Source organism: Saccopteryx leptura, chromosome 3 (genome assembly GCF_036850995.1).
Source record: "Saccopteryx leptura isolate mSacLep1 chromosome 3, mSacLep1_pri_phased_curated, whole genome shotgun sequence".
NCBI classification, from domain to species: domain Eukaryota; kingdom Metazoa; phylum Chordata; class Mammalia; order Chiroptera; family Emballonuridae; genus Saccopteryx; species Saccopteryx leptura.
The window spans coordinates 67,368,774-67,386,347 of NC_089505.1; the positions used below are offsets into that span (position 1 = coordinate 67,368,774).

Below are 17,574 nucleotides of genomic sequence, written 5' to 3' on the forward strand. Positions count from 1 at the left end.
TGAACTGGGACTTTTCTTCTGTCTGCCCCGCTCCTTTCTCCAGACCAGCCTCTCTGCCCAACGCTGAGTCGACCTCCAGATCCAAGCCCCAGGAGGGTGCTCTTTTCACCACCAGCTCTCCGCGTCGGGCCGCAAATGCATTCGGGATTAAATTTTCATGATGTGGCACAGGCCCGCCAGGGGGGTGGTAGGAGCAGCCGGCGGGGCGGACGGGCGCCACGCACCAAGTGACCCGACAGTCACTGCCCGCTGCGGCCTCTCGATGGGTCTCTGGGTCTCACAATTTTGCCTGTGTTTAAGAGGAGGCGGCTGGGGCCCGGACTCCTGGGTTTGAGGGAGGAGTAGTCTGCGCAGCAGTCCACACGCGCCACCCTGTGGCGGCAGAATCCTCCTTCTCGGTGCGGAGGCGGCGGCCGCGGCTCCCCGCCAGGTGTGAAGGTGGAGCAGATGGTGAAGAGGAGGGAGTGGGAAGTGGGCCCGGCCGCTGCTAAATCCCGTGCCTGCGCCGGAACCATCACCATGGAGACCGAGGAAGGCAGAAAGTACCCAGCCCCACACTTTACAGACCTAAGAATGAGTTCTTTAGCCCCACGAAGGTTTGAACTACAAGTCCCAGCAGCCGCTGGACCTCACTGTTTGCTTCAGAAGGGCCGAGTACTCCAAGGGCCGCTGGGAGTTGTAGTTCTGAGACCGTGGACTGAGCTGCATTGCGCCCTCTGGTGGACACGACGCCCACGTTCGCTCCTTCAGATGTGTATTAGACCCTACTCGTCATTCCCCCACCTTTTCTCCTTGCCACCTAGCTCCCCTCTACTCACCCAATTCAACTCCGTTCCACTTACACTGGCCTCCTTGCTGCTCTTCCAACTTACCACTGAGGCTCCTCCATTTACTTAAGCACCTAAGACTATTGTAAAAGGGGAGGGCGTTAGCAATCTTTGAGTTAACAAATATTTGAATTCTGACTAGGTGTCAGGCATTGTCACACCATAGGGAACATAACTGTAAGAGTAACACTGAGTATTCGGGACCCGCAGAGGAGGATTCTAACTCAGTCAGAGTAGATCAGAGGAACTTGACAGTTTAAAGGCTTTTCCCTGACCTGTGGTGGTGCAGTGGATAGAGTGTCAACCTTGAATGCTAAAATCATTGGTTCAAAACCCCAGGCCAGGCTTGCGGAGTCAGAGCACATACAAGAAGCAAGTACTGCGGGCTGATGCTTCCCACCCGCCCCTCTTTTTCTCCTCTCTAAAATCAATAAATAAAATCTTGAATTTTGCCCTGGCCGGTTGGCTCAGTGGTAGAGCGTCGGCCTGGCGTGTAGATGTCCCGGGTTCGAATCCCGGCCAGGGCACACAGGACATCTGCTTCTCCACCTCTCCCCCTCTCCTTCCTCTCTGTCTCTCTCTTCCCCTCCAGGAGCTGAGGCTCCATTGGAGCAAAGATGGCCCGGGCGCTGGGGATGGCTCCTTGGCCTCTGCCCCAGGCGCTGGAGTGGCTCTGGTCACAGCAGAGCGACGCCCCGGAGGGGCGGAGCATCGCCCCCTGGTGGGCGTGCCGGGTGGATCCTGGTCAGGCGCATGCGGGAGTCTGACTGTCTCTCCCCGTTTCCAGCTTCAGAAAAATACAGGGAAAAAAAAAAAAATCTTGAATTTTTTTTTTAATAAAAAAAAAACAGGGAAGCAGTCAGACAGACTCCTGCATGTGTCCAACCAGGTTCCATCCGGCATGCCCACCAGGGGGCGATTGCTCCGCCCATCTGGGGTACCGCTCTGTTGCAACCAGAGCCATTCTAGCGCCTGAGGCAGAGGCCATAGAGCCATCCTCAGCACCCGGGCCAACTTTCCTCCAATGGAGCCTTGGCTGCGGGAGGGGAAGAGAGAGACAGAGAGGAAGGAGAGGGGGAGGGGTGGAGAAGCAGATGGGCGACTCTCCTGTGTGCCTTGGCGGGGAATTGAATCCGGGACTCCTGCATGCCAGGTCAATGCTCTACCACTGAGCCAACCGGCCAGGGCAATAAATAAAATCTTTAAAAAATATAACAACTCTGGCCAGTTGGCTCAGTGGAGTGCTTCAGCCAGGCCGTGCAGATGTTCCAGGTTTGATCCCCAGTCAGGGCACATATGGGAAGCAACCATCTACTTCTCTTTCCCTCTCCTTCTCTCTCTCTTCCCCTCTTTCAGCCAGTGGCTCGATTGGTTTGAGCGTCGGTGCTAGGCACTGAGTATAGCTCAGTTGGTCCAAGTATTTTCCCCAGGCGCTAAAGGTGGCTCGCTTGATTCTAGCATCGGCCCAAGAAGGGGGTTGCCAGGTGGATCCTGGTCAGGGGCATGCAGGAGTCTGTCTGTCTCCCCTCCTCTCATTTAAAAAAAAAAAAAAAAGGAAAAGAAAAAAGGCTTCCTAGGGAAAGCTCAAAAAAGGGATGACCAGATGGGGAGGGTGTTAAGGATGGGGAGAGTATCCACCTCAGGAGAAACAGTACTTGCAGAGTCGGCAGTGGGAAACAATTTGGTGTGGTTGACATGAAGCAAAATTCCAGGAATGGGCAGCTTGTTAAGGCGAGGGGTAAGCAGGGCTGGAGATGATGTGGATCATGTCACCAGAGAGCCCTGGAAATGTCCACTGTGGGGGCGAGATGAGAAATTCCTCGAGTACACTGGAGGGGAGGATGTAAGTGGAGGGAACAGCAGAAACTCAGAGAAGGTGGAAACAATGGTGTGGTCAGGACACTCCTCAGTGTGACAGAATATGAGAGGGACAATAAGGCATGAAGAAGGCCAGATTGCAGCCCTGGCCAGTTGGCTCAGTAGTAGAGCACCAAGGCGGCGTGTGGGGCACGTGGAAGTCCTGGGTTTGATTCCCAGACAGGGCACACAGGAGAACACATCTGCTTCTCTATCCTTCGCCATCTCCTTCCTCTGTCTCTCTCTCCCATTCCCGCAGCCAAGGCTCCACTGGAGCAAAGTTGGCCCCGACGCTGAGGATGGCTCCATGGCCTCCACCTCAGGTGCTAGAATGGCTCCAGTTGCAACAAAGCAACGCCCCAGATGGGCAGAGCATCGCCCCCTGGTGGGCATGCCGGGTGGATCCTGGTCGGGTGAACACGGGAGTCTGTCTCTCTGCCTCCCTTTATCTCACTTCAGAAAAATACAAAAATAAATAAACAAACAAACAAATAAAAGGCCAGATCGCACAGAGCCTGGAGTTCCAGGCTCGGGGGCTAGGACCTTCGGAGGGGGGGGGAGTATTGGAGCCAAGGAGGGGCTGCGAACAGGAGGGGCAGAGTCAGCTCTGGGAACATGCGGAAGACTGATGAAGGGAGAGACTGGAGGCCAGGAGTCAGGAAGAGCATTCAGGGAAGAGGACAGGGCCCAAGCTAGGCAGTGACCCTTTGGGACACCAGGGGAACAGTTCAATGTCCCTCCTCCCTCCCAATCCCCTATGTATTCCTAGCAAGACACAGAACAAAGGCAAAAAACATTTTTATTTCCATTTTAGAGATGCTACCACCTTCTTCTCCCCACTTGGAAGCACAGGGAACACCAGGTCAAGGCACAGACAGAAGGGACATTGCCACCATCAGTTGCTGAGGAAAGCAAAGGGAGAGGACTCAGGACCCAGGAGTTCATCCTCCAGCCCCAGAAGTCCAGGCCCCCCAGTGTCTCTGCTTCTCTGCTCCACCACCCACCGTCCACCCGGCTCAAGTACCCTTCTCTTCCGATGGAAGGCCGCCTTGCTCTTATCAGAGTTGATCTGCAGGGGGATGTAGACATCCAGATGGTACAGCTGCTGGGGGCCACCCATTACCAGACGGTTCTCCCCGATCTCCAGCGATAGCCCTGGAGCTCCATCCTGCGAAGACAGTGGAATCAGCCTACCCTTCCCTTCCCAGTAACAGGACACAGGATGCTAAGAACATGGACCAGCCTGACCAGGCGGTGGCGCAGTGGATTGAGCGTTGGACTGGGATGTGGAAGGACCCAGGTTCGAGACCCCGAGGTCGCCAGCTTGAGCGCGGGCTCATCTGGCTTGAGCAAAAAGCTCACCAGCTTGGACCCAGGGTCGCTGGCTCCAGCAAGGGGTTACTCAGTCTGCTGAAGGCCCGCAGTCAAGGCACATATGAGAAAGCAATCAATGAACAACTAAGAAGTCGCAACGCGCAACGAAAAACTAATGATTGATGCTTCTCATCTGTCTCCATTCCTGTCTGTCTGTCCCTGTCTATCCCTCTGACTCTGACTCTGTTTCTGTAAAAAAAACAAATAAATAAATAAATTTAAAAAAAGAACATGGACCAGGGTCTAAGGCCATACCACCCTGAACGCGCTTTATCTCCTCTGATCTCGGAAGCTGAGAGGGTCGGGTCTGATTAGTACTTGGATGGGAAAATATGGGCCAGGGAAGAGAAGAATCAAGTGCTTGGATACCGTATCTAAGGGCCTAACATTCCAGGTAAAAGGTGGAGTATGGTAATCACAGTTCTCCGTGTTTGATCACTTACAGTGCCCTGGGCACCTTTGGGACAGCACCGGAAGTGGGCCTGAGGGCCCGTGGGACAGGAGGCAGCCATATTCAGAGGGCAGCACTAGCCAAGCTCACACAGGTCTGGCAACAAGCCCATCTCACTTTCCCTCGAACACCCATCCTCATGCATCAGCTCTGGCCGAGGATGCACGCACCAGTTTGGGGAGGTCGATTTCTGCCAAGAGGAGGTCAGGGGCTTCCAGCCAAAGGTTCAGGTGAGGCTTCTCAGGGCTGGGGAGTAATAAGACCCAGAATTGAAGAGACCTCCTGTAGGTCTTTGCTGAGCTGTTCCCTCAGCCTGACATGTGGCTCCCTTCCTTTCTCACTCCCACCAGCCCTGCTGCCTCACGGTAGCCTTCCCAGTGGGAGTTCAGCTCCCCCCCTCCCCGGGGGTTCCCAGAGCCCCAGGACACGACCCCTTATGGGGAGGGAAAGGTTCCAAAGAGACACTAGGGAGACATGAGAGAGGGAACCCATGGAAAGCCTACCCTTCCTCCGGTCTCAAGGAGTCAGCGGTGTACAGGTTCCCCAGCTCCTGGATCCGAGGACGCTGTTGGGAGCGGATATTTTGCTGAGAGATGGAGCCCATAAAAGGCCGGTTCTTCAACATGCGCCACTCTGCAGGGCGGGAGGGCAATGTCAAAGGTCACATGGGTCAGGACTGCCTTTGCTCCTGGGAGGGGGGGGTCCTGCAAGAGCTTCCCAGGAGGGAGGACCAGGCTAGGAACCTGACCATACCTCCTGGTTTGGCTTTAGGAAGCCCGCCCACCTTAGCCCCACCCATCCCAGGGTACTGGCCAATAAAATCTGAGCCCTGGAGAGGCTTCCAACTCTGATGCTGTAAGGCAGGGGTCCCCAAACTTTTTACACAGGGGGCCAGTTCACTGTCCTTCAGACCGTTGGAGGGCCAGACTATAAAAAAACTATGAACAAATCCCTATGCACACTGCACATATCTTATTTTAAATTAAAAAAACAAAACGGGAACAAATACAATATTTAAAATTAAGAACAAGTAAATTTAAATCAACAAACTGACCAGTATTTCAATGGGAACTATGCTCCTCTCACTGACCACCAATGAAAGAGGTGCCCCTTCCGGAAGTGCAAGTGCGGCGGGGGCCAGATAAATGGCCTCAGGGGGCCGCATGCAGCCCGCGGGGCCGTAGTTTGGGGACCCCTGCTGTAAGGCTTTCCAGACCCTGCCCCTTACCTGGAATCCCCGGCCTAGTCACGACCCCCAAACACTACCCCCTACCCCAGCTTACCTTGGGGAGCCTCACCCTCTCCCTGGAATTCAGAGCCTAGAGGCTAAGAAAACAGCTCACACTAGCCTCACCTCTCCTGAGGGCTGCCCCCAGTTGCTTCTGGCTGGGCTCCTGGGATGGCCCAGGACCCGTCCCTCACCTGGATTCAGCTGCAGGCTGTATTTGTCCTCAAGGCCTTCCCTGGCAATGGTAATCACGAGCTCTCGCAGGAAATCGCTGTTCTAGGAGAGAGAGGGAGCAGGAATGCAGGGGTGCAGGAGGGCTGGGGGGGGGTGAGTCAAGGGAGAAGCCCCTGTCCCGCCCTCACCCACAGCCACACCCCCAACCTGCATCCTCCGGTAGAAGTCGCTGTTGACAGCTACGTCGTAGGCGGTACAACCCTGACTCTCTGCGGGTAGAGAAAGGGGGTGAGGTGCCCAGCACTCCAGGGCAACCCCACCATTCAGACACAGGCAAGGAAAAAAGCAACAGAGAGACCCAGAGAGCATCAGGAAATGACTCAAGACACACACCTGCCAGTATGGACTCATACCAGCCTCTCCTAATTCCTTCTGGTCCTTCCCCACTATGTCCCAGAGCTGACCCTCCCTCTCCCCTGCTCACAGACCTCCCGTGGCTCCCTAGCACACCCATGCAAAGGCCTGAGTACTGCATCCTGGCACGGGAGGCCCTGTGTGGTATGCTCCTCCCACCTGGAGAGAAAAAAAGCTAATCTCTTTACCAACCTCCTCCCTGTAAATTTCTTCCATCTCTCTCAATGACTGGCCAATCCAGTTCACTTTTCCTGGCCTCTGGATTTCTCTGTTCCCTCGGCCCCCAGAACCCTCTTCTCTGTCTTGCCTGATGGACTCCTCTTGTTCCTTCTAGTCTTATATCTGACACCTATTCTTCCAGGAAGCCGTACCTGACCACTCACTGTGGGTGAAGAGCCCATATAGTGCAGCAAGAATTACACAATATTGAAATCGCAGGTTCTGGGTTTAATAAGTCCCTACTTCTCAGGGCACAACCCAAAGCTTGGTTCCAGAAGGCTTCAGGGGACATATATGAATTTTTATTTTTTAAAAAGGATATACACGCCTGACCAGGCAGTGGTGCAGTGGATAGAGTGTCGGACTGGGATGCGGAGGACCCAGGTTCGAGACCCCGAGGTCGCCAGCTTGAGCGCGGGCTCATCTGGTTGGAGCGAAAAGCCCACCTGCTTGAACCCAAGGTTGCTGGCTCCAGCAAGGGGTTACTTGGTCTGCTGAAGGCCCGTGGTCAAGGCACATATGAGATAGCAATCAATGAACAACTAAGGTGTCGCAATGTGCAACAAAAAACTAATGATTGATGCTTCTCATCTCTCTCCGTTCTTGTCTGTCTGTCCCTGTCTATCCCTCTCTCTGACTCACTGTCTCTGTAAAAAAATAAACAAATAAAAAAAAATTTAAAAAGGATATACACAACAGAATTGAATGACAAGATAACCTGGACATGTTTTCTTTGAATATATGTACCCTGATTTATTGATGTCACCCCATTAAAATAAAAATTTATTTATTAAAAAAAAAAAAGGATATACACAGGAATGCAACAGAGACAGAAGCGAGACAAGGCAGAGAGACAGAGATGGGAGAGGGCGAAGGAGAAAACAGGACGAGACTGAAACCTGGCCTGGAACTAGAGCCAGAAGATCGACTAATGAAGCACCTACCCAGCCCTCCCTCTCCCTGGGGTGGAGCAACGGGAAGTGCCAACCAGGCCAGGTAGGCAGAACCAGAACTGCCCCATGAAACTGATGCTGGAGGCACAGGGGGCTAGGGATACACCTCAAGGAAAAAGGATCAGATCCGGGGTCCAAATTTCTAGGCCTGCAGGAGGAGAGTCCTGGACCCTGGATTCTAGGATCCTAGGAAAGAAAGGACCGAGGGGGCTAGAGTCCTGGGTCCTTTGAGGGCACTAACTTGCATCCAGTTCGGCATGAGGCTCTCCGAGACTCATGGGGATGCGAAACCCGGCTTGGTCCTCCTCCAGCATTTGAAGCAGCTCATCCTCCGTCAGGTCAGCCGGAGGAGGGATGGAGGGAGAGTGACAGATGTTGATGAAAACCTTCCCTTGGGATGAGTTGGTCTTTATGCAGAAACCTGGTGGGAATGGTTTGGTCCTGACCATCCATCTTCACATAGGTCCTGATTTCCATCTGTCTGCTCCTCAGTCTGTCCTTTTGATCTGTTCCCCTCTTTGAGTCCCAGTCATCCACTTCCTGGTTCTGTTCCCCTTCCTCCCTCCTGGGACCTCTGACTGTCTAGCTTGGAGTCTCAGATAACTAGTCACTCCTATCCACCCCTTCTCTCTTTGGACCTTCCTCTGGGCCTCTCTTCACTTTCCCACCAAGGCCTCTAAATCCCATTATTGGGTCTCTTTCCTCTCTGCCTCCAGCCTCCTCCATTTCTCTCTGGGAATCTATCTACCTCACACTCTTCAGGTTTCTGCAGCTCTCACCAGGTTGAGGTTGGATCTGTGTTGATTGTGGTCTGCTTGTCTGGGCCTGCTGGAGCTCCTTGGAGGCCTGTATGGAAGAAAGAGATTTCCACGCTTGACATCTGTGCTATCACACCATTTGTTCCTCAAATGTTCATTGAGCAATGTTTGTGGATATAAGCCATGCAGGAAATAAGACATATTACAGTATGTCCCCTTCATCCTTTTGTGTGTGTGTGTGTGTATGTGAGAGAGACGACAAATAGGGACAGACAGACAGAAAGGGAGAGAGATGAGAAGCATTTATTCTTCATTGTGGAACCTTAGTATTTCATTGATTGCTTTCTCATATGTGTGTTGACGGGGCGGGGGAGGGAGGGCTACAGCAGACTGAGTGACCCCTTGCTCAAGTCAGCAACCTTACGTTCAAGCTGGTGAGCTTTGCTCAAACCAGATGAGCCCGCGCTCAAGCCAGGGACCTTGGAGTTTTGAACCTGGGTCCTCTGCGTCCCAGTCCGATGCTATATCCACTGCACCACCGCCTGGTCAGGCATGTCCCCTTCCTCCTTTGAGGAACCCAAAGAACAACCCCAATCCTACTCCCATTTATTCTAGAGCCTACAAACTTGGAGTTAACCGACAACAATTCCCATTAACCCTGTTGACTCCTAGTGCATTCTAGTAACTGTAATCCAAACTCTGGGGGGAAAAAAAATCCCCAAATACCCAGGAACACAGGAGTCCCGGTCAGTCCGCACCTGCAGCAGCAGCTCCTCGAAACGCGCCGTCTCAGTGCCCATGGCCTCTGCCTCGTTTAGCTCCGGCACCAGCAGTTTCGAGTCCGCCATGGCCCTGGGAAAAAGACCTAGGCGTCCCCAGCAACCCCGATGTGCGAGAACCTTTGCTGGGATCTGAACTCTGGGGCCTGCTTCCCGGGCCCTCAACAGACTCCGACACCCACTATTCTACATGAAAATCTAAGACTCTGGCCAGAGATTACAATTCCACTCAGATCAGATACCGTCGTCAAATCTGTTGGGAATCGATATCTCAAGGTACTTTCTAGGTCCTACGTGCCAAATGTGTGAAGGACAGCCACACTTCAGGTCTCTGTGTAACCAAAAAGTTGAGTTGGTCACATTTCCGACTACTCCCCAGTGCTCAATCCTTAACCGGCAACTGCTACCGACCAATCATAGTCCAAGTATGAGGCCACGCCTTTCATCTCAACCAATCAAAGTTAAATTCTGAGGCTGATCCCTCAATGCCACACTTCCTCTCTCCGTTCAAGTCACACTTCCCCTTCTTCCTGACAACCACCTCTGGCCAGGTTACGGGAAGTCAAGGCTGGAGTACTATCAAAACCTTAATTTCATTGTCCATCCTAAAAGACTCTTTCTGATCTCTGAACTATTGCTTCGTCACAGAGCTTGATTCTATTCTAGAGTAAATATTCTTCGGACCAAATGCTGTACGTTTGTAAACAGGGCGGTGGATACACCAATACAGCTATGCTTCTACATCTGTAACTCTCCTAACAATTGGCAAGGCACCCATTTTCTTTTCTCCTCTCGTGTCACCACCTCCCCCCCCCCCCCCCGCTTTGAGGAGTGCGCATGCTCCAACTACGTTTTCCTCAGCTCAGCTCGTGGGCGGGGTCGCCGGGTCCTAAGGTTAGATCACTCTCTCCTATAGCCCGCCCTTTGAGCTGAAGGGGGTGGTCCCGCCCTTCGGACCTCAAGGTTCCTTTCGGCAGAGCGCCACGCAGTCATTGGAGAGTGGTCTGGACGGGTGATGGCTGCCACACGCGCAGAGCCCTGCGCCCGAGAAATCTTCAGCACGCTGGAGTACGGACCCGTGCCGGAGAGCCACGCATGCGCACTGGTGAGAACCTGCCTGCGGCGCTGTCCATCTCCCTCCCCAGTCCTGCCGCCCCGTTTTGCGCGCGGGTTCCCGTGATCCACCCGGGCAGCTCAGAGACTCCGCCCCTCTTGGTTCCAATGATTCCGCCACCCCTTAGGCCCCACCCATGAAGGACGTTCCCTTGAGCCTTTGCGATTGCTACCTCTCAGCCTTTTAGTCTGTTCCCAGGATTGGTAGTAGTTTTCGATCTCCATGGCCCCAACTCACAGTGGTGTTGGCCGGATTCCTCAGACCCGCCCCGAGAGGTTCCAGTGATTCTTCAGAGCCCCATCAGACCCTCCCGTGGTCCCCCGTGACTCAGAATTCCTGTGGGGCTCCCATGATCTTCCAAGGAGTCTCTGAACCCCCGTAGACTTCTCATGATTCTTTAAAACATCCTGTGCTTCCCATGGCCCTCCAGGGCACCCCCCAGAATTATTCTGGGGCTCCCTTAATCACCCGGAACCTCCGTGGAGTTCCCGTGATTTCTCAGGGGCCCTTCAGTACTTGTGGGGCTTCTATGATCTCAGGAACTCTCAGAACTCCAAAATACATCAGAACTTATAATTACCGACAACCCCTCAGAATACCCTTATGGGGCCCCCCATGATCCCTCACTACCTGTTGAAACGTCCCATTGGGTCCCTATGAGTCTTCAGGGCCTCTTAAATTCTAATGATCTCGTAACCTCAAATGTTCAGAAATTCCCTAGGACTCCTATGAACCTTCGGAGTCTCCCAGAACGTTTTGGGGGTTCCTATAGATAAGCAAGTTGCCTCGAATTTTCTGCAATTACCCAGGTCATTCAGAATTCTCCTATGGAGCTATGGTCATCTCTGGGTCCTCTAGCACCCAAATGTGAGAAGGTTGGGCTTCTGTTGAGGGAGAGAGGAGAAGGCAAGAAAGATTGCCCAAGGGGAAGAAGATGAGACCAGAGCCTGTGCGGGCTGTACAGATGGAAAGTAGGGAATGAGATAGCGATGCAGGAGGAACAGTGTTTGGGGGAATTGAGAAGGCAAAGACAATACTTGGGGTCTGGCCCTGTGACTGGGTGGCTGCCCACCCTTCCATGGTGAACCCTGAAGGAACAGTCTTTCAGGGAAAGTAGCTAAGCTGAGTTCTCACATGTTGAGAGTGTAAGGGACCTGGGGACTGGCATGAACCATGTGCAGAAGTCAGATACTACTTTGATCCTCAGGTCTGCACACAGGGGCCTGAGAGGTACCAGTTGTAGAAAGATAATTGAACTGTGGGAGTGTGAGAGTGACAAGATTATCGGAAATATAGTGTAGACTCAGATAAAAGGAATTATACAGAGAATTCCCACACTTAGAGGTTAGATGTCTAATATGAAATAATGAGGTGATAAAAGCTTACATTTTAAACCTTTCCTTTTTAAATTTATTTTTCAGAGAGAGAGAGGAAGGAGGAGAGAGAAAGGGGGAAAAACATGTCAATTTGTTATTCTGCTTATCTATTCATTCATTGGTTAATTCTTGTACATGTCCTGACCAGGTTCGTATTGGGAAAATGCTCTAACCAAATAAGCTAACCAGGCAGGGCTAAGCTTATATGTATTTATTGGATGGTATCTATATGCCACCATCTGTGCTCAGCGTACTTGCACTGAATCCTCCAGAGCACCTGTGTGAGGGGATGGATTATCGTCATTATTTTAGTGATAGCACACAGAGGCTTGAAGAAGTAAGTAGTTTCCCCATGGTCAACACAGCTTAAAAGAGGAAGCTGAGATTTGAACTCAAGCCCTTGGATTCCAGAGCCTGTGGTACCCCCACTTCTTCTGAAACAAAGGTCTCAACCTTTTAGTCTATTTTTTTTTAATTTTTCTTTTATTAATTTTTAGAGAGGAGATAGAGTGAGTGAGAAAGAGAGAGAGAAGGGGGAGGGAGGAGCAGGAAGCATCAACTCCCATATGTGCCTTGACCAGGCAAGCCTAGGGTTTTGAACCGGCGACCTCAGCGTTCCAGGTCAACTCTTTATCCACTGCGCCACCACAGTTCAGGCCAACCTTTTAGTCTATTGATCAGACTCAGCCAACAAAAATGTTTTCTTTGGCCTAAACTTTATTTGTAAAAATGTGAATTAATGCAGTGATTTTCAACCTTTTTTTTTCATAGCACAAACATACACTAATTACTAAGGTCAGTTCCCCAGACTAAATACAACCATTTTCATCTCATGGCACAAATAAATTAGTTACTAAGGAAGAAGAGGTCAGGGCCCCTTTTTCTTTAGTAATTAGTTTATAAGTGCATGAGAAACAAAGGTTGAACATCACTGATTATTAATGGACCACTAATTCCATGTAAACATCCGGGGGTTCCAGCTTCTCTTAAATAAAATCCCAAAATTTGGCAGCCTTTGGCTCACATTCCCTGACAAAAGTCATCTGGATCCATTTAGTGACAGTCTTCCCCCTCCTTTTTTTTCCCTGTCTTTCCAAGTCTCCTCCTATTACCATTTATTCCCCTACACCCTTCTCTACCTCCCCCAACCCTCTCCCGGCCCCCCATCTTTTTTTTTTTTTTTTTTTTTTATGGAGACAGAGTCAGAAGAGGGATAGATAGGGACAGACAGACAGGAACGGAGAGAGATGAGAAGCATCAATCATCAGTTTTTTGTTGCAACACCTTAGTTGTTCATTGATTGCTTTCTCATATGTGCCTTGACCACAGGCCTTCAGCAGACCAAGTAACCCCCTTGCTCAAGCCAGTGATCTTGGGTCCAAGCTGGTGAGCTTTGCTCAAACCAGATGAGTCCTCACTCAAGCTGGCGACCTCGGGGTCTCGAACCTGGGTCTTCCGCATCCCAGTCCGACACTCTATCCACTGCACCACCACCTGGTCAGGCATCCCCGCCCCCCCATCTTATTAGACAAGTTGTGGGTTCTAAATCTCTACCAGGCCCTCCTCTCACACTAACATGGTCTTCCAGAATCCTGTGGACATTCTTTTAGGATTTTGTTTTTCCTTTGGGGGAAATTTTACAAAATTCCACGGAGTACTTAATTTTATGAACTCCCAAGCACCCATCACTCAGCTTCAACAAGCGCCATTTGGTCCTCTGTTGTGCCTTTTTCTGTTCTCTTTTTCTCGGGTGGTTTAAATCCCAGATGTCATGTTATTTTCTGGTAAATATTTGACTCCCCATTTCTAACACATAAAGACAGATTGTGTAACATAACTACCATGCCATTTTCACACTTAACATTAACAATTATTCTTTATTTTTTCTAATTTTTATTTATTAGTCTGAGAGAGTGAGATAGAGAGACATTGACTTGTTGTTCCACTTATTTATGCATTCATTGGTTGATTCTTGTGTGTACCCTGATTGAGGATCAAACAAGCAACCTTGGTGTATCAGGTCAATACTATAACTAACTGAGCTAACCATCTAATGCCCAACTCATGTTCAGATAACCTCAACTGTTTCAAAAATGTCTCTCCCTCCAAAGGTGGTGGTTGGTTGAATTAGGAACTTCTGGCTGACCATTTATCTTTATTTATTTTTTATTTTTTTTAGTTGAGAGGAGGGGAGATAGTGAGGCAGACTTCCATATGTGCCTCAACTGGGATCTACCCGGTAACCCCGTCTTGGGCCAATGCTCTAGTACTGAGCTATTTTTTAGCACCTGAGGCTAATGCACTCAGACCAACCGAGCCATCCTCAGTGCCCAGGGCCACACTGGAACCAATTGAGCCACTGGCTGCAGGAGAATAAAGGAAAAGGAGGGGGCAAAGGAGGGGGAGAGAAGCAGATGGTCACTTCTCCTATGTGCTCTGACTGGGAATCAAACCTGGGATGTCCATACGCCAGGCCAACACTCTGTTTACTAAGCCACCAGCCAGGGCCCATTTGTATTTAAAGAAAAAGTGAGAAGGGCCAGTTGGCAGGGGAAGGGAAATATCAGGAGAATGTGGCATCGGGGATGCTAAGAGAAGAGTTTGTAGGAGGAAAGGTAGAAAGTGTGTCTTGGATTTAGCAAGGATTTGGGGAAGACAGGACCAAGGACAGAAACATGAAGCTCATGTGGAGGGTGAGATGCCATAAAATTAATAGAAAGTCTTAAGTAGTGAGGCTCTGAATTTATAACACATATGTAATCCTCGCCACAGCCTTTTGAAGTGGGGAGGGACTGTCATTACCCCTGTCCTCCAGATGGTTTAGCAGAGGCCAGGGTATTAGAAGATCTGGCTAAGGTTGTACAGTGAGTAAAGTATCAGAGCCAGGATTCAAACCCTGGCCATGTAGCCCCTCGCTGCAGAAACACCACACTAGGCTGCCCTTCTGCAAAGCCCATGTGCTATGCCTTGGGCTCAGTTAGATGTGTCACAGCCAAATAAACTGCACCTGGCAGGGAAGCATCGATCCTGGCTTCAGTGGAGTCCACACCCACTCCCTAAGGAACAACTACTGAGATAGGAGGAAACACCATCCCACAGGGGGGTGCAGGAGCCACCTGGTCTCATGGGCATTGCTTCTAGGGCCCTGGCAAGGGTCCCAATTCACAATAACCAAAAAGTGGAAACTACCCAAATACCCGTCAGCTGATGAATGGATAAATAAAATGTGCTCTATTCAGATAATGACTATCCTACAGCCATAAAGAGAAATGAAGTGTTGATACAGGCTGTGACACGGGTGAACCTCAAAAACACCATGCCAAGGGCAAGAAGCCAGTCATAAAAGTCACATATTGTAGGATTACATTCATATGCAATGCCCAGAATAGACCAATTTATAGACACAGAAAGCAGATTAGTAGTTAACAGGTTGGGGGCAGTGGAGAAGGGAGAGTGACTGCCTAATGACTATGGAGTTATCTTTTGGGGTGATGGAATGTTCTGGAATTAGATAGTGGAAATGGTTGCACGATGTTGTGCAGGTACTAAATGCCACTGAATGGTACACTTTAAAATGGTGAATTTCACCTGACCAGGTGGTGGCACAGTGGATAGAGCGTTGGACTGGGATGTGGAAGATCCAGGTTTGAGATCCTGAGGTCACCAGGTTGAGTGCGGATTCATCTGGTTTGAGCAAAGCTCACCAGCTTGGACCCAAGGTCACTGGCTCAAGCAATGGGTTACTCGGTCTGCTGAAGGCCCACGGTCAAGGCACATATGAGAAAGCAATCAATGAACAACTAAGGTGTCACAACGGAAAACTGATTATTGATGCTTCTCATCTCTCTCCCTTCCTGTCTGTCTGTCCCTCTATCCCTCTCTCTGACTCTCTCTCTGTCTCTGTAAAAAAAAAAAAAAAAGGTGAATATCTGTTATGCCTCTTATGTTGATGGGTATTTTCTACCTACACAGGAAAAAATTTAACTGATGGGGTGAAGGGGGCAAGTGTCCCCCACCCAGAGGACACAAGGTTGGAATTGAACTCCCTAGCTGCCTCCCAGACCCCTTTCCAAACTGTCTTCACCTCCCCTAGGCCTGGTTGGACACCCAGGACCGGTGCTTGGGTCACTATGTAAATGGAAAGTGGTTAAAGCCAGAAAACAGGAATTCAGTGCCTTGCCAGGATCCCATCACAGGTATGTGGTGTCCCCCAGTCATTAGGGGAGGGACAGGCATCCATACCCCCAGTCATACCCACCAAAAACACCCTGTTCCCTTTGTTCAGGGCCCTGAGGGCAGGAAGCAACCGATGGGAGTAGGAGGCTGAGTTCTGGTTCCTCCTGATAATAATTATTCTAATATGGTCTCAAGTCCCTGTGGATGATTTTAAAGTCACCACCTACTAAAATCCCTTTCTTACCTTTGGGAGGCAGTCAGAGCAATGACCAATAAATTTATCCCCATTTGTCAGATGATAAAACTGAGGCCCTCAGCAGAGCTGGGGACCACCTTTACTGCCTACTCCCAGTCCTGGAAATCTCAGCCCCCTCCAGTTCTGACATGACACAGCTTCCCTCTTTGATCTGGGTCTGCCTGTCTTCTCCCCAGGAGAGAACTTGGCCAGTTGCCTCGAGGCGCAGGCTGAGGATGTGGCAGCAGCCACAGAGGCAGCCAAGACGGCACTGGCGAACTGGAGTGGACTCCCCGGAGCCTCTCGGGCCCAGCACCTGACCAGGTGATGCAGTTGAGGAGCGGACCACAGGACATGGGGAAGGACTTGAGAACAGAGTCTAGTTCCCAGCATTCCACTGAATTCATTGGCCACTAAGGCTCATATTCCCAGCATGCCTTAGGGCCTTTAGTGGCTAAAAGGTCCACGTCCCACTATTCACTGGGACTAGTAGTAACAAAGCCTCTATTTCCCAGAGTATCCTTGGGGCTCATCTGAGTTCTGTTTCTCTGCTGCTCATTGGAACTGATAGAGTGCCAAAGCCCATTTTCCAGCACATTCCTAGAGCATCTAGAGACAAAGATACCATTCCTAAAAGTAACTGAAATTAAAGTTAAGCCCCAGCACCTGTGGGGGTTAGAGGTGGCTAAAATCTTTGTACAGCAGCCTCAGGTTTTGTTTCCTGGACTACATTTCCCATAAATCTCTGGTGTCCTCCACCCCTGATATATAGTAAGATTGTCCCAGGGGTTCATAGGGATTATTGTAGTCCAGGTGTATAGTATGTGTTCCAAGACTCATCAAGCCAAGGGCACTGGGAAATCACCCCCCTTGCTTTCTCCACAGGCTGGCCAAGATGATCCAGAAGCACCAGCGGCTGATGTGGACCCTGGAGTCCCTGGTTACTGGGCGGGCTGTCCGAGAAGTTCGAGACAGGGATGTCCCGCTGGCCCAGCAGCTCCTGCAGTACCATGCAGTTCAGGCACACATCCAGGAGGAGGCGCTGGCAGGCTGGGAGCCTATGGGTGAGAAGCAGGAGCCCTTGCCTTCAGTCCCCTCATCCATCACCATCCAGCACGGCCTGTCTCAGTTGCCTCATTTGTACTTGCAGGAGTAATTGGTCTCATCTTGTCACCCACGTTTTCCTTCCTTGAGATGATGTGGAGGATTTGCCCAGCCCTGGCTGTAGGTAAATGATGGGCTGGGTGCCTGGACTCTTTGGTCTGAGGGAGGAGGGGCTAGGGGCTGGGACACCTTGGTCTGAGGGAGGAGGGGGCTGGAGGCTGGGACACCCTGGTCTGAGGGGAGAGGGGGTGGGGCTGGGCTCCTGGGTCCTTGAGCTGCCTGCCATCCCCAGGCTGCACTGTGGTGATCCTCGTGCCCCCGGCGTCCCCGACACCCCTCCTCTTGGCCCAGCTGGCAGGGGAGTTAGGCCCATTTCCAGGAATTCTCAACGTGATCAGTGGCCCTGCCTCCCTGGGACCTGTCCTGGCCTCCCAGCCTGGAGTCCAGAAGGTGGCCTTTTGCGGAGCCGTCGAGGTATATTTAGGACTGGGAGGGTGACAGACGTGGCTGGGGGCCAGAAGGATTTTCCCCCAGC

General features: G+C 51.2%; 2 protein-coding genes across 3 annotated transcripts in view; one reads left to right on the top strand and one right to left on the bottom strand.

The window, feature by feature from the left end:
- Window positions 1-3,466: 3,466 nt before the first annotated feature.
- On the bottom strand, window positions 3,467-10,127 carry PIH1D1 (PIH1 domain containing 1). Of its 2 annotated transcripts, none has more exons than XM_066373977.1 (10): window positions 9,992-10,127; window positions 9,014-9,120; window positions 8,277-8,343; window positions 7,739-7,918; window positions 6,119-6,180; window positions 5,932-6,013; window positions 5,013-5,142; window positions 4,680-4,755; window positions 3,709-3,852; window positions 3,467-3,586 (listed from the first exon to the last, which is right to left on the bottom strand). In XM_066373977.1, the coding sequence occupies exons 2-10, from the start codon at window positions 9,101-9,103 to the stop codon at window positions 3,548-3,550; spliced, it is 870 nt and encodes a 289-aa protein (XP_066230074.1). In that variant the 5' UTR covers window positions 9,104-9,120; window positions 9,992-10,127; the 3' UTR covers window positions 3,467-3,547. The 2 variants fall into 2 exon arrangements, with proteins under 2 accessions (XP_066230074.1, XP_066230073.1); XM_066373976.1 differs by having other exon boundaries at window positions 9,014-9,107; window positions 9,992-10,118.
- The window catches only part of ALDH16A1 (aldehyde dehydrogenase 16 family member A1), a 29,790-nt gene continuing 22,223 nt past the window's right edge, over window positions 10,008-17,574 (top strand). Inside the window, exons 1-6 of the mRNA XM_066373975.1 lie at window positions 10,008-10,139; window positions 15,618-15,720; window positions 16,133-16,259; window positions 16,821-16,999; window positions 17,086-17,163; window positions 17,332-17,513. Of these exons, the coding sequence (XP_066230072.1) occupies window positions 10,050-10,139; window positions 15,618-15,720; window positions 16,133-16,259; window positions 16,821-16,999; window positions 17,086-17,163; window positions 17,332-17,513 (759 nt within the window). The 5' untranslated portion in view covers window positions 10,008-10,049. The remainder of the gene's footprint in view (window positions 10,140-15,617; window positions 15,721-16,132; window positions 16,260-16,820; window positions 17,000-17,085; window positions 17,164-17,331; window positions 17,514-17,574) is intronic.

Coding starts and splice junctions, on each gene's coding strand:
- PIH1D1 (XM_066373977.1), bottom strand. CDS start 9,103: ATGGCGGACTCGAAACTGCTGGTGCCGGAGCTAAACGAGGCAGAGGCC. Junction 7,919..8,276: donor ACAGATCCAACCTCAACCTG/GTGAGAGCTGCA, acceptor CATTCCCACCAG/GTTTCTGCATAAAGACCAAC. Junction 3,853..4,679: donor AAATCGACCTCCCCAAACTG/GTGCGTGCATCC, acceptor CTGTCTTCGCAG/GATGGAGCTCCAGGGCTATC.